The 14,147-nt window shown below is 37.3% G+C and overlaps 1 protein-coding gene across 4 annotated transcripts in view; it reads left to right on the top strand.

Annotated features, from left to right (window-relative positions):
• The window catches only part of PATJ (PATJ crumbs cell polarity complex component), a 383,451-nt gene that overhangs the window by 155,333 nt on the left and 213,971 nt on the right, over positions 1–14,147 (top strand). For all 4 annotated transcript variants that reach the window (XR_008715910.1, XM_055585657.1, XM_055585656.1 and 1 more), the window contains exon 27: positions 3,418–3,517. Coding sequence is in view for 3 of the 4 variants with exons in the window: in XM_055585657.1 (XP_055441632.1) it covers positions 3,418–3,517 (100 nt within the window). In the remaining variant the exon portion in view is untranslated. The remainder of the gene's footprint in view (positions 1–3,417; positions 3,518–14,147) is intronic.

Below are 14,147 nucleotides of genomic sequence, written 5' to 3'. Positions count from 1 at the left end.
AGTATATTTTATTATATGTGAAATATACTTCAATAAGATTGCTATTAAGGCATGCATCTATTCCAAGGGAAAAATCTGGATTTGTCAGACTCTGGAACTAAGAGGAACCTCATGAAGGCATTTGCAAACATCAGAATGATCTCTTGTGACCCTCTTGATGACACTTAGAGTATTATAGAATGCATGCTCTCTGATTGTTCTTAACAGCAACAAATAAAATAGCATTCTATCAGGGATACTCTACATTGTGCTAATCTTTAGAACTGGCTGATAATTCTCAGGCCAATGTGTAACCAATTGTGATACACGCATGCACAGCATGTGGACATGTGGATATCATGCAACATTAGTATAAATGTTTTTATTATCTTATATATTTTTGTTCTGTATTACACACTAGTGAGATCAAGGAGATCAGGGAGAAGGTATAAACATTTCTAATTAAAATTACCAAATCTTTTTGACTTTGTGAATCTAGATTCACATATAAAAATGCTTCTGAGTTAGTTGTTTCTGTGAAAAGGGATTTCTCAAAGGACTGGCACATCTAAAGTAATATACGTTTAGTTTCACTATTTCTTAAAAAACTCTGGGAATATTAGATTTAAATAATGCCTCTTAGTCTCTAACCAATCAGAAAGAGAGACTTTAAAAGACTGAGTTTTTAATACCCCCAAAGGTAGGAGAATATTTCGTGTTCACAATGAGGTAAGAGTCTTTCTCCTTTTCAGATACACAGAGGACTTGCAGCTTTTGTCCTGCAACTTTAGCCATGTGTCAGATGTAGACACAAAAATGCAAAAACACTGGTCTGTCTGGCAAAAAACTGTTCTTTACATTGGAACCAAGACATGTTCTTGTACAAAAGCACAACCAGGCAAACAATCTAATAAACATGTTTGCTTTTTTCTCTCAATCAAGAGAGAGTAGATGCCCAAAGAGGCAGTATGTAATAGATCCTCATCATTCCAGTAAATATCACTACATTGCCAGATCATAAAACCAGATTCCACTGATTACTTCTACTAATGGTGAATAATTTACAGCCGAAGTACAAATCAGAACCAAACTTAGCTTAATATTAGAAACAACAACAACAACAAAAAATAGAATTGAAAATTTACAAATGGAAAAACAGTTAAAAAGACAAAGTTCTGTTGCCACTGGGAATTTACCGTCGGAACCAGGAAATCATGTGTGTGGGACTGTATGTCTCAGACATCACAGTTCATTGGTTCTGGAAGATGAGTATACTTGAACACATCAGTGGGGCTTTCAAGACTGACTAATAAAATTAAAGAAAAGAAACTTGACCTTTGAAATTATGCAGAATGTAACAGTGCCAGATGTTTATTAAAATTGCTAACATGGGAACCAAAGAGGTGGTTATCCTGGTTCAGAGAGAATTGGAGAGTATTTATATTTGCTGAAAAAAATGTTTAAATAAGATTCAAATTTAGACACTAAACTTGTTAATGTCTTAGAAGGCAACGCAACTATAATCATTTGTTAAAATAACTTACATTTCTAGAAGAAATCTCAATGCTCTTTTTACAGAATTTATTTATTTTTTTGGCTGCACTGGGTCTTTGTTGCAATTCATGAGCTCTTGGTTGCCGCACATGGGATTTTCCTAGTTGTGGCGAAAGGGGGTTACTCTCTGGTGGCAGTGCATGGGCTTCTCCTTGTGGTGGCTCCTCCTGTTGTGCAGCGTGAGCTCAGGGGAAGGGCTTCAGTGGTTGCTGTGTGCACTCAGCAGTTGTGGTGTGCAGGCTTAGTTTTCCCACGGCATGCAGGATCTTAGTGCTTGGACCACGGATTGAACCCATGTTCCCTGCATTGCAAGGTGGATTCTTAACCTTGGACCATCAGGGAAGTCCTGAATATGCAATGCTCTTGAACAAGAACGGTTTGTGTTATTGTCATTTTTCTCAATGCTAATATGTCAGAGAACTGAAACAACATGAATGACAACCAGTTATTTACTCATTCAGCAAACAGTTAAGGACGCTGTTCTCAGAGCTGAGCATGTCCTATGGTCTGTGTTTTTCTCTACCCTCACAGAAGTTCTGTTCACCTGGCCTTCCCTTGCATACCTTGCTTCAGCCTTTGCTGCCACAGTGAGAGCCTGGACCTGCCTACACTCTTCTCCCATATGCAGTAGAAAGCTGCCTGGACGTCTGGCAACCCACATTCATACCATAGGGAGCCCAGAATATGCTTATCCTACATTCTTTGTGAGCGTGTTGGTAGAAGTTAAATAAATAGGTCATATAAACAATTGCCCCTTAAATATACTTTTTGAAGTGCTATTAAAGAGAATTCATATCTTTTACTACTATTTTATAAAGCTAGCTCTCCTTGTTCTTAGCTTTGTCTTTCACTTAGAATGACCTTTGATTAGATGTTATCCTGAATAAATTTGAGTGTGTGTTTTTCCTTATGGATGCCAAATAGTGTTTTCTATTTTGGAGGAATTTATTACATGTCTGCTTTCTGTAATGGACCAGTCATTGTCCATTTACTGAAGTGTATCCTGCCATTAGTGGCTTTGTACTGTAAAGCATAATTGATTGTGCTTTATTGAAATCCTGTAGCAAAACAAATCTTAATTCAGTTATTTTGGCATCTGTGGGGAGCTTGGGTATATCGGCTCCTATTCTTTCCAGCAGCTTGGATCTCTCCGTAGTTTGGCATGTTTTATTTTTCCCAGCATTTAAGAAAAGGTCTGCGTTGTATAAAGGTAATATGATCATAAAGTCTACTTTAATTAAGTCTCTTTAAACCAAATATTGATGTACTGTATCATTTGGTTTGTAAATGTAAAGAATACGTATACAGAAATACAAAAGGTATTCATCATAAAGCTTTTTCTCTCTCTCTTTTTAAAACATTGAAATATGTGTTAACTATTTACAAATTATAGATGAATACCTCTTCAGTTAGAAAATCTTGGTATTTCAAGTGCTTTATAAAGAATGAAATCTGTACCTTTTATAATTGAATAAAAAGTTGAAATAATCTTAAGATTAACACATTGGGTCATTTTTATATCTAAGTCATTATTTATATGTCTTTCATTTGAGTTATTTGGTGAGAAACAAAGAAAACTAACTTTCAACAGTGTAAAGAAGATACATATAATTGGTTTTCTCACTGGAGAAAGAAATGCATGCTTCTGGGAAGGTCAACAGTTTTAAAAGTTGTGCTTTTGAATTCCTGTTTTCTGTATTGGTGTGTTTACATCACAGAGTCACTTTACATAATAACACAGAGAATAAAAAATTATAATCCTAGTGATATGATGAAAGTTGGATACAGTCAAAATATTTACAGATTATCTTTTAATCCTGTTTGTCATTGAGGAAGAGGTTGAACAAAGGCAATTAACTCTTCTCTCAAATTTTGCATCTTCAGAGGCGAGGAACTGCTCCACCGCCAATGAAACTGCCTCCTCCTTATAGAGCTCCATCTGATGACAGTGATGAATCTGAAGAAGAATGTGCATTTACCAACAGTGAGTTCCTTTTCATTGTTTGGGATAGATGCATAAAATTAAATTATACTTTAATGATTGTTGGAAATTATCAAATACAGTGGTGTGGGTTCTTAGAAAATGTGTATGAACATATCTTGCTGAAAAAGAAAATTCAGATCTCCTAACTTCTGTGACTTTATTTTCCTAAGCTTTCGCCTCTGACATGAATATAACAGAGTGAGTATCAAAGGCGACTGGGTGGTAAACTTTTATCTACAGTCCATGCTAGTCTTATTATTTGGTTGTGAATATAGAAATGCTAAGAAGTCCTTGAAATTGGAGTTTGACCAACAGTAATCAGAGTTGAATGTAGATGTTAGACCTTGATTACTTGCTGTGCCCAGATGAATGGTGCTATTGACAATGCAAAATTATAGAAGGCCCACCAAGTCATAATTTTCTCCTTTAGATGTCATTTCATGATGTCCTTTTGCATTAGTTGCATCAAATATGCATTCACACATATTTAAAGGAGGCTTTATTCAAAAGCATTTACATTCCTTTTATGCATGTAAACTAAATGTAGTTAGATCTCATTGCTGTTGTGTACAGAATTTGTTTTGGAGTGATGAAAATGCCCTAAAATTAGATTGTGATGATGGTTGCACAATTTGTGACTATATTAAAACCTACAGGATTATGCATTTACACGGTTGGCTTTAATGGTTTTTGGAATTTATATACTTTAAAATAATATTTTTCCTTATATAGAAAAGGAGTTTGATGTAGAAATTGAAAGAGTGAAAATTTGGTCTCCAGTACTTCATAGTGTGTGACCTTAAGTATTCCTTCTTCTATGAAAATAATAGTACCTGTTTTATAGGGGTTGTGATGAGGATTAAAATACAGTGATAAGGCTGTTAGCCTTTTATATTGTGAATCTTCAAAAAGTATTATAAAGTTGACCATAACTTTATAATTTTCTAAATATACAAATAAAATATAAAAATAAATATAAATAAACAATTGGGTTGACTTTATAAAAACTTGCTTTGTACTTTGTGATTTTATAGAACACTTTCTTGTGCATTTTCATTTATTTGACTATCTTTGTTGAAAACCAACTGTTTTTCACTAACAGTGCTAAGTGAGTCTGCTGTGAGATAAATGAAACTTTGCTGCTTTTTTCTCAGTGGGGTAATCCACCTTGAATGGAGAATACAAAGACATGGAAACAAAATTTAACAATAGTGCAGCGCCTTGGTTCTCAACCTCTTTGAAAGCACAGCACATAATGGATACAACTGATGTATGTGTGCACTTGTGTAATGTAACCCTTTGTTTTGATAATAGATATTACGGAAGCTGCAGCAGAGTGGAGGTAGCTTGTTGATTATTCATAGTTTCTGGGTTACTAGAAGGCCCATATTTGCTTGATTGTTAGGAAACCTGGTTTAAGCATATGACTAAGATTACATTCTAACCCTATTCACTTAGTTGTGAATTCATGAACAAGTTTCTTAACCTTTTCATGGCTTTTCACTTTCTCATGTATATGGAGAAGAGGGGATATCTTATAATAACCTGTCTCGTAATATTGCTGTGAGCATTAGAGGAGAAAACAATGAAAGAACAGTATAAGGATTGTGATACCTAGTAAATACTCCACTTTACCATGTGCCAGGTCTTCATAAGTATTATTAACTCAGTCAACATAATAATTTTGTGAGGTCTCTAAATATACAAATAAAGAAATAGGCTCAGAGAAATTAAGAACTATGTCAAAAATTACACAGCTAATAAATAGTGGAAATGGAATTTAAACCCAGGCACTCTGACTCCAGAGCTGGTACAGTCTATCATCTATTCTTCCCATTAATTAAAATGTTAGTATCCCAGAAATAGGAACAGCATGATTGGGGGTGGCCCAGTGGTAAAGAATCTGCCTGCCAATGCAGGAGACAGGAGATGCAGGTTTGATCCCTGGGTTGGGAATGTTGGTGACTGAGCACACATTCAGTGTAAATCACTGCCCCTCCTGAACCCCACTAACACTGTGAGTGTGTGCTGTGAATACGCATGTACATGTGGTCTTGGAACAGCTCTGTCTGTCTAGTGGTGTCAAAGTGGTGTTCACTATGTGTGCGTGTGTGTTCAGTTGCTCAGTCATGTCCAATTCTTTGTGACCCCATGGACTGTAGCCTGCCAGGCTCTTCTATCCATGGAGTTTTCCAGGCAAGAATACTGGAGTAGGTTGCCATTTCCTACTCCAAACACTGAATGCAGATATAGACTCCTAATAACAAAGTCATCTTTTAACTATGACATTTCACAGATTCTCCAGCAAATTTGATTTTCACAAGTTTCTCCAGCTGTGAATATGACTTTCATTCATTTTGCTCCTTGGTTTTTTCCTTCTCAGTGTACATTTCCTTCCCATTGAATTTACTTTTAATTTTCTGTAGAAGGGTTTGAACTGTATGGAGTCATGACATAGTTCACATTTAAAATGTATGTGAATTCAGCTGTGAAACCGTCTGGACCTGGGCTTTTGTTTGCTGGAAGATTTTTGATTACAGTTTCAATTTCCGTGCTTGTGATGGGTCTGCTAAGATTTTCTATTTCTCCCTGGTTCAGTTTTGGAAAGTTGTACTTTTCTAAGAATTTGTCCATTTCTTCCACGTTGTCCATTTTATTGGCATATAATTGTTGATAGTAGTCTCTTATGATCCTTTGTATTTCTGTGTTGTCTGTTGTGATCTCTCCATTTTCATTTCTAATTTTATTGATTTGATTTTTCTCCCTTTGTTTTTTGATGAGTCTGGCTAATGGTTTGTCAATTTTATTTATACTTTCAAAGAACCAGCTTTTGGCTTTGTTGATTTTTGCTATGGTCTCTTTTGTTTCTTTTGCATTTATTTCTGCCCTAATTTTTAAGATTTCTTTCCTTCTACTAACCCTAGGGTTCGTCATTTCTTCCTTTTCTAGTTGCTAACAAAATTCTAGCAATCAGAATCCAACAACACATTAAAAAGATCATACACCATGACTAAGTGGGCTTTATCCCAGGGATGCAAGGATTCTTCAGTATCTGCAAATCAATCAATGCAATACACCACATTAACAAATTGAAAAATAAAAACCATATGATTATCTCAATAGATGCAGAGAAAGCCTATGACAAAATTCAACATCCATTTATGATAAAAACTCTCCAGAAAGCAGGAATAGAAGGAACATACCTCAACATAATAAAAGCTATATATGACAAACCCACAGCAAACATTATCCTCAATGGTGAAAAATTGAAAGCATTTCCTCTAAAGTCAGGAACTAGACAAGGGTGCCCACTTTCACCATTACTATTCAACATAGTTTTGGAAGTTTTGGCCACAGCAATCAGAGCAGAAAAAGAAATAAAAGGAATCCAAATTGGAAAAGAAGAAGTAAAACTCTCACTATTTGCAGATGACATGATCCTCTACATAGAAAACCCTAAAGACTCCACCAGAAAATTACTAGAACTAATCAATGATTATAGTAAAGTTGCAGGATATAAAATCAACACACAGAAATCCCTTGCATTCCTATACACTAATAATGAGAAAACAGAAAGAGAAATTAAGGAAACAATTCCATTCACCATTGCAACGGAAAGAATAAAATACTTAGGAATATACCTACCTAAAGAAACTAAAGACCTATATATAGAAAACTATAAAACACTGGTGAAAGAAATCAAAGAGGACACTAATAGATGGAGAAATATACCATGTTCATGGATTGGAAGAATCAATATAGTGAAAATGAGTATACTACCCAAAGCAATTTATAGATTCAATGCAATCCCTATCAAGCTACCAACGGTATTCTTCACAGAGCTAGAACAAATAATTTCACAATTTGTATGGAAATACAAAAAACCTCGAACAGCCAAAGCAATCTTGAGAAAGAAGAATGGAACTGGAAGAATCAACCTACCTGACTTCAGGCTCTATTACAAAGCCACAGTTATCAAGACAGTATGGTACTGGCACAAAGACAGAAATATTGATCAATGGAACAAAACAGAAAGCCCAGAGATAAATCCACGCACATATCGACACCTTATCTTTGACAAAGGAGGCAAGAATATACAATGGATTAAAGACAATCTTTTTAACAAGTGGTGCTGGGAAAACTGGTCAACCACTTGTAAAAGAATGAAACTAGAACACTTTCTAACACCATACACAAAAATAAACTCAAAATGGATTAAAGATCTCAACATAAGAACAGAAACTATAAAACTCCTAGAGGAGAACATAGGCAAAACACTCTCCGACATACATCACAGCAGGATCCTCTATGACCCACCTCCCAGAATATTGGAAATAAAAGCAAAAATAAACAAATGGGACCTAATTAAACTTAAAAGCTTCTGCACAACAAAGGAAACTATTAGCAAGGTGAAAAGGCAGCCTTCAGAATGGGCGAAAATAATAGCAAATTAAGCAACTGACAAACAATTAATCTCAAAAATATACAAACAACTCCTACAGCTCAACTCCAGAAAAATGAATGACCCAATCAAAAAATGGGCCAAAGAACTAAATAGACATTTCTCCAAAGAAGACATCCAGATGGCTAACAAACGCATGAAAAGATGCTCAACATCACTCATTATCAGAGAAATGCAAATCAAAACCACTATGAGGTACCATTTCATGCCAGTCAGAATGGCTGCAATCCAAAAGTCTACAAGCAATAAATGCTGGAGAGGGTGTGGAGAAAAGGGAACCTTCTTACACTGTTGGTGGGAATGCAAACTAGTACAGACACTGTGGAGAACAGTGTGGAGATTCCTTAAAAAACTGGAAATAGAACTGCCTTATGATCCAGCAATCCCACTGCTGGGCATACACACTGAGGAAACCAGAAGGGAAAGAGACACGTGTACCCCAATGTTCATCGCAGCACTGTTTATAATAGCCAGGACATGGAAGCAACCTAGATGTCCATCAGCAGATGAATGGATAAGAAAGCAGTGGTACATATACACAATGGAGTATTACTCAGCCATTAAAAAGAATACATTTGAATCAATTCTAATGAGGTGGATGAAACTGGAACCTATTATACAGAGTGAAGTAAGCCAGAAAGAAAAACACCAATACAGTATACTAACGCATATATATATGGAATTTAGAAAGATGGTAACAATAACCCTGTGCACGAGACAGCAAAGAGACACTGATGTATAGATCAGTCTTATGGACTCTGTGGGAGAGGGAGAGGGTGGGGAGATTTGGGAGAATGGCATTGAAACATGTATAATATCGTGTATGAAATGAGTCGCCAGTCCAGGTTCGATGCACGATACTGGATGTTTGGGGCTGGTGCACTGGGATGACCCAGAGGGAGGGTATGGGGAGGGAGGAGGGAGGAGGGTTCAGGATGGGGAACACAGGTATACCTGTGGCGGATTCATTTTGATATTTGGCAAAACTAATACAATATTGTAAAGTTTAAAAATAAAATAAAATTTAAAAAAAAGCTATAATAAAAAAATAAAGCCAATATTACTATTGAAAATAAAAAAAAATAAAAATAAAATAAAATGTATGTGAACTTAAAGCCTCTAGCTTTCCTGAATTTCTTCTTGATATGGATCCTGTGAGTTTTTATTTATTCCTTAACTCTTATTAAATGACTGCTTTGCTCATCTGTCCAAAAATTAACAGTAAATTAGTTCACTGTTTTATCAGATTCTTATTGTCCCCACACTAAGCATTTCTTTTTACAATGGTGAAAATGTAGTTTAATCTTACTTAAGTCAGCTTTGGTAAGTTACTCATTTATAAAGTTTATCCAGTCAAGAGATACTTACTGAGTAGGTATTTTAGGTGGGCGGACACTGTCTTATGTGTCGGCAACACAGCAGGGAACAAGATTTCTACTCTTACTGGCTTATATTCTAGGCAGGCAAAAAGCTTAAAAACAATAAAATAGTTTAAATATTATAAGTACTATCAGATCAGATCAGATCAGATCAGTCGCTCAGTCATGTCAGACTCTTTGCGACCCCATGAATCGCAGCACACCAGGCCTCCCTGTCCATCACCAACTCCCGGAGTTCACTCAGACTCACGTCCATCGAGTCAGTGATGCCATCCAGCCATCTCATCCTCTGTCGTCCCCTTCTCCTCTTGCCCCCAATCCCTCCCAGCATCAGAGTCTTTTCCAATGAGTCAACTCTTCGCATGAGGTGGCCAAAGTACTGGAGTTTCAGCTTTAGCATCATTCCTTCCAAAGAAATCCCAGGGCTGATCTCCTTCAGAATGGACTGGTTGGATCTCCTTGCAGTCCAAGGGACTCTCAAGAGTCTTCTCCAACACCACAGTTCAAAAGCATCAATTCTTCGGCTCTCAGCCTTCTTCACAGTCCAACTCTCACATCCACACATGACCACAGGAAAAACCATAGCCTTGCCTAGACGGACCTTTGTTGGCAAAGTAATGTCTCTGCTTTTGAATATGCTATCTAGGTTGGTCATAACTTTCCTTCCAAGGAGTAAGTGTCTTTTAATTTCATGGCTGCAGTCACCATCTGCAGTGATTTTGGAGCCCAGAAAAATAATGTCTGACACTGTTTGCACTGTTTCCCCATCTATTTGCCATGAAGTGATGGGACCGGATGCCATGATCTTCATTTTCTGAATGTTGAGCTTTAAGCCAACTTGTTCACTCTCCTCTTTCACTTTCATTAAGAGGCTTTTGAGTTCCTCTTCACTTTCTGCCATAAGGGTGGTGTCATCTGCATATCTGAGGTTATTGATATTTCTCCCGGCAGTCTTGATTTCAGCTTGTACTATAAACACCAAATAAACAAGGTAGTTTGAAAATAAATCCTTTGGAGGAAGCAAAATTAAGTGAAGTGGGAAGTCCAAGCAAGGTAAGACCTAAATGGCAAAAGGACCAAAAAGCTGGCTTTTTAGTCATCATATTGATAAGTTTTGTTTTTTTTTTTCCAAAACTGTGATTCTCAATAACACATTTAACAACCAAATATAGATGTGCACATACACACATGCTAACACACTAATATGCATATATAATTAAAACAAGGGTTTCATGAAATATTGGTTACCTTTATAACATATGAAGAACTTTTTTCTGTACTACTTTTTTTTTGGCCCTGCTGCATGGTTTGCACAGCCTTAGTTCCCTGACCAGGGCTTGAAACTGGCCCACAGCAGTGGAAGGGCTGAATTTTAACCACTGGACCACCAGGGAATTTCCTGTATATGGTTCTATTTCAGTTTTTAAAATGCATTTGCATCTCAGTTTATTTCTTGATCGACTAATGGGTCACAACCTGGAGAATGAAAAGCACACATCTGGATCTGTGGTTTTCAAACTTGGGCTTGCATCAGAAGCACCTGTTGGAAGTTGTTCAAACACTAATTCCCTACCCCCAGTTTCTAATTCTTCACACCTGGAAGCACCCAATAATTTACATTTCTAGGTAATGTTAATACTTCTGATTCAGGGCCCACATTCTGAAAACTGCTGATCTGGATCGTATTGAACCCATGGGAACCGGTGAGGTAGTGGAACGTGTATAGACAGCAGCAAGAAGGGAGTCCAGCACTTGCCCAGCATAAGAGCATCCAAGCATAAGAACACTTTCAGATTATAAAATTAGTTTAAGAGAATGTGTTTAAAGAAGGGTTATGTCACTGAACCTCCGTGGTCAACACTGGAAGGATTCTGAGAGGCTGAGGAGGTTGGAGACAGAGTAATAACCCTTGAATTTAGCAACATAGTATTGCTGGGGATGTTTAGTAAAATAAACAAAGTAATTATTGTTCAGGTTGTTGTGAGAATTCAGTGTTTCAACCAATACAGGCATACCTCCTTTTATTGTGTTTTGCTGGATATTTTTGAAGGTTTGTGGCAACCTGCATTATCAGATGATGTTTAGCATTTTTTAAAGCAATTATGTGTTTTTAAATTATGGTATATGCATTGTTTTTTAGACATAATGTTATCGTATACTTAGTAGATTATAGTATAAACATAGCTTTTATCACTTCATGGCAAATAGAAGGGGAAAATGTAGAAGTAGTGGCAGATCATGGCATCCAGTCCCATCACTTCATGGCAGATGGATAGGGAAACAATGGAAATAGTGACAGACTTTCTTTTCTTGGGCTCCAAAATCACTGCAGTTCATGACTGCAGTCATGAAATTAAAAGATGCTTGCTCCTTGGAAGGAAAGTTATGACCAACCTAGACAGCATATTAAAAAGCAGAGACATCACTTTGCCAACAAAGGTCTGTGTAGTCAAAGATATGGTTTTCCTGTAGTCTTGTACGGATTGAGAGTTGGACCATAAAGAAGGCTGAGTATCACAGAATTGGTGCTTTCAAATTGTGTGCTGGAGAAGACTCTTGAGAGTCCCTTGGACAGCATGGAGATCAAACCAGTCAGTTGCAAAGAAAATTAGCCCTGAATATTCATTGAAGGGATTGATGTTGAAACTTAAGCTCCAATACTTTGGCCACCTGATGTGAAGAGCTGACTCATTGGAAGACCCTGGTGCTGAGAAAGACTGAAGGCAAAAGGAGAAGTGGGTGGCAGAGGATGAAACGGTTAGATAGTATTACTGACTCAATGGACATGAATTTGAACAAACTCCGGGAGATAGTGGAGGATAGAGGAGTCTGGCGTGTTATAGTGCACGAGGTCGCAGAGTCCGATATGACTTCATGACTGAACAACAACAAAGCTTTTATATGCACTGCGAAACCAAAATGACTCAAACTGTGATTCACTTTTTTGCAGGAGTCTGGACCTGAACCTCACACCTCCCAAGTATACCTATATAGAGAGTGTGTTACATAACAGGCATTTATATTATAGATCACTCATCTTCTTTAAAACATAGTTGAACATATGACATTCTGGTATCTAATTGCCATAAGATGTCGTACAATCATCTTAGCAATAAGAACTTTTGAATTTTAATTAAGAGTTTTGAAACAGTTCAAAATTAAGAAATAGGGCTTCCCTTGTGGCTCAGTGATTAAGAATCCCCATGCCAATTCAGGAAATACAAGTTCAGTTTCTGATCCAGGAAGATCACACATGCCCTGGAGCAATTAAACCTGTGCACCGCAACCACTGAGCCCATGTGCTGCAACTGCTAAAGCCACAGGCCCTAGAGCCTGTGCTCCATAACAAGAGAAGCCACCACAATGAGAAGACTGCATGCCGCAACCAGAGAGTAGCCCCCATTCTCCACAACTAGAGGAAAGCCCACAAAGCGACAAAGGCCTAACACAGCCAAAAACAACAAAGCCCACACAGCGACAAAGACCTAACGCAGCTAAAAACAACAAATAAATAAAATTATTTTTTTTAATCAAGAGGCAATTTCCACATAAATGCTTACCTGTTGACAAAACTACCATTATCAAACCTGCATGACTGTCAAAGGGAGGTATCAGTGGTGCAGAACTTTTTACTTTATGGTATAGTGTTTAATACCTAAATTTAAAGTTATTTAGATTGCCTTGTCAGAGGTTTAATATTATCGAGGGCATGAAATGATAACTCAGTTCACTGTCATGTGATGACTTTCCAGTCTTTATTTCTGGCCTTAACCTTGCTCTGATATCCTGACCCAGATTTTCAGTTGGCTACTGGAAAGATGTCATAACTTTATTGTCTTTCTTTCTGAAAAGTGAAAGTCTCTCAGTCATGTCCGACTCTTTGCGACCCCATGGACCATACAGTCCATGAAATTCTCCAGGCCAGAATACTGGAGTAGGTAGATCTTCCATTCTTCAGGGGATCTTTCCAACCCAGGGATTGAACTCAGGTCTCCTGAATTGCAGGCAGATTCGTTACCAGCTGAGCCAGCAGGAAAGCCCTTCTTTCTGAAAATGAATCAGCAAATATAGATAAATCTTCTTTCTCAGTCTCCTCATACTTGTAGCTTCGTGTTTTTATTGCCACAATTTTAGTGGCTATGTGGTAGTAGCCACAGTTTATTAAGTACCTACTATGTGCCATAAATTGTCTTTAACTCTTTAAGTGCATTCTCAGAAGAGCCTTTGAAAGGTGATCTCTTCTGCTGATTTCAGCTGCATGTTATATTCTTTGGTAAATCTTTCCTGACTCCTTATTCTAATACTTATCCCTGTATTTTTTTTTTGGCAAATTAATGAAAGAAGGTATGTGACTCACATAGTCCCATGGGGTACACTGAAAACCCAGGTGTGCTCCTAGTGCTTTGGAGGTACCTTTTCTCCTGAACTGTACCATCCGTGTGGTTTCAGGGCATTCTGTCCAGAGCAGCTTGATGTCTCTTTCTCAATATGCCACCCATTATTTTATCTAAAAGTTCCGATCCTCAGGGAGAGGCGCCACAGTCTCCACAAAGTCCTGCTTTGTTCACTTTCAATCACAGAATATAAATGCTTTTATATCACTTGGGTCATTCTAACCTGGTGGCATTCAGTCTTTCAATTACAGTTTTAAACTGCAGGCAGCAGAAGATTTGGAATGACTTTTTGTAATATAAGAGAATGAAGCAATGAGAATCTTACAATTGACCTGTCTCTTGATGCATATGAAGTCCTAGGAATTCAGAATATAATTGACTTGTCTGACACCTTG

This window comes from Bubalus kerabau, chromosome 6 (genome assembly GCF_029407905.1).
Source record: "Bubalus kerabau isolate K-KA32 ecotype Philippines breed swamp buffalo chromosome 6, PCC_UOA_SB_1v2, whole genome shotgun sequence".
Lineage (NCBI taxonomy): Eukaryota > Metazoa > Chordata > Mammalia > Artiodactyla > Bovidae > Bubalus > Bubalus kerabau.
This window is presented reverse-complemented; position numbering and strand designations above follow the sequence as displayed.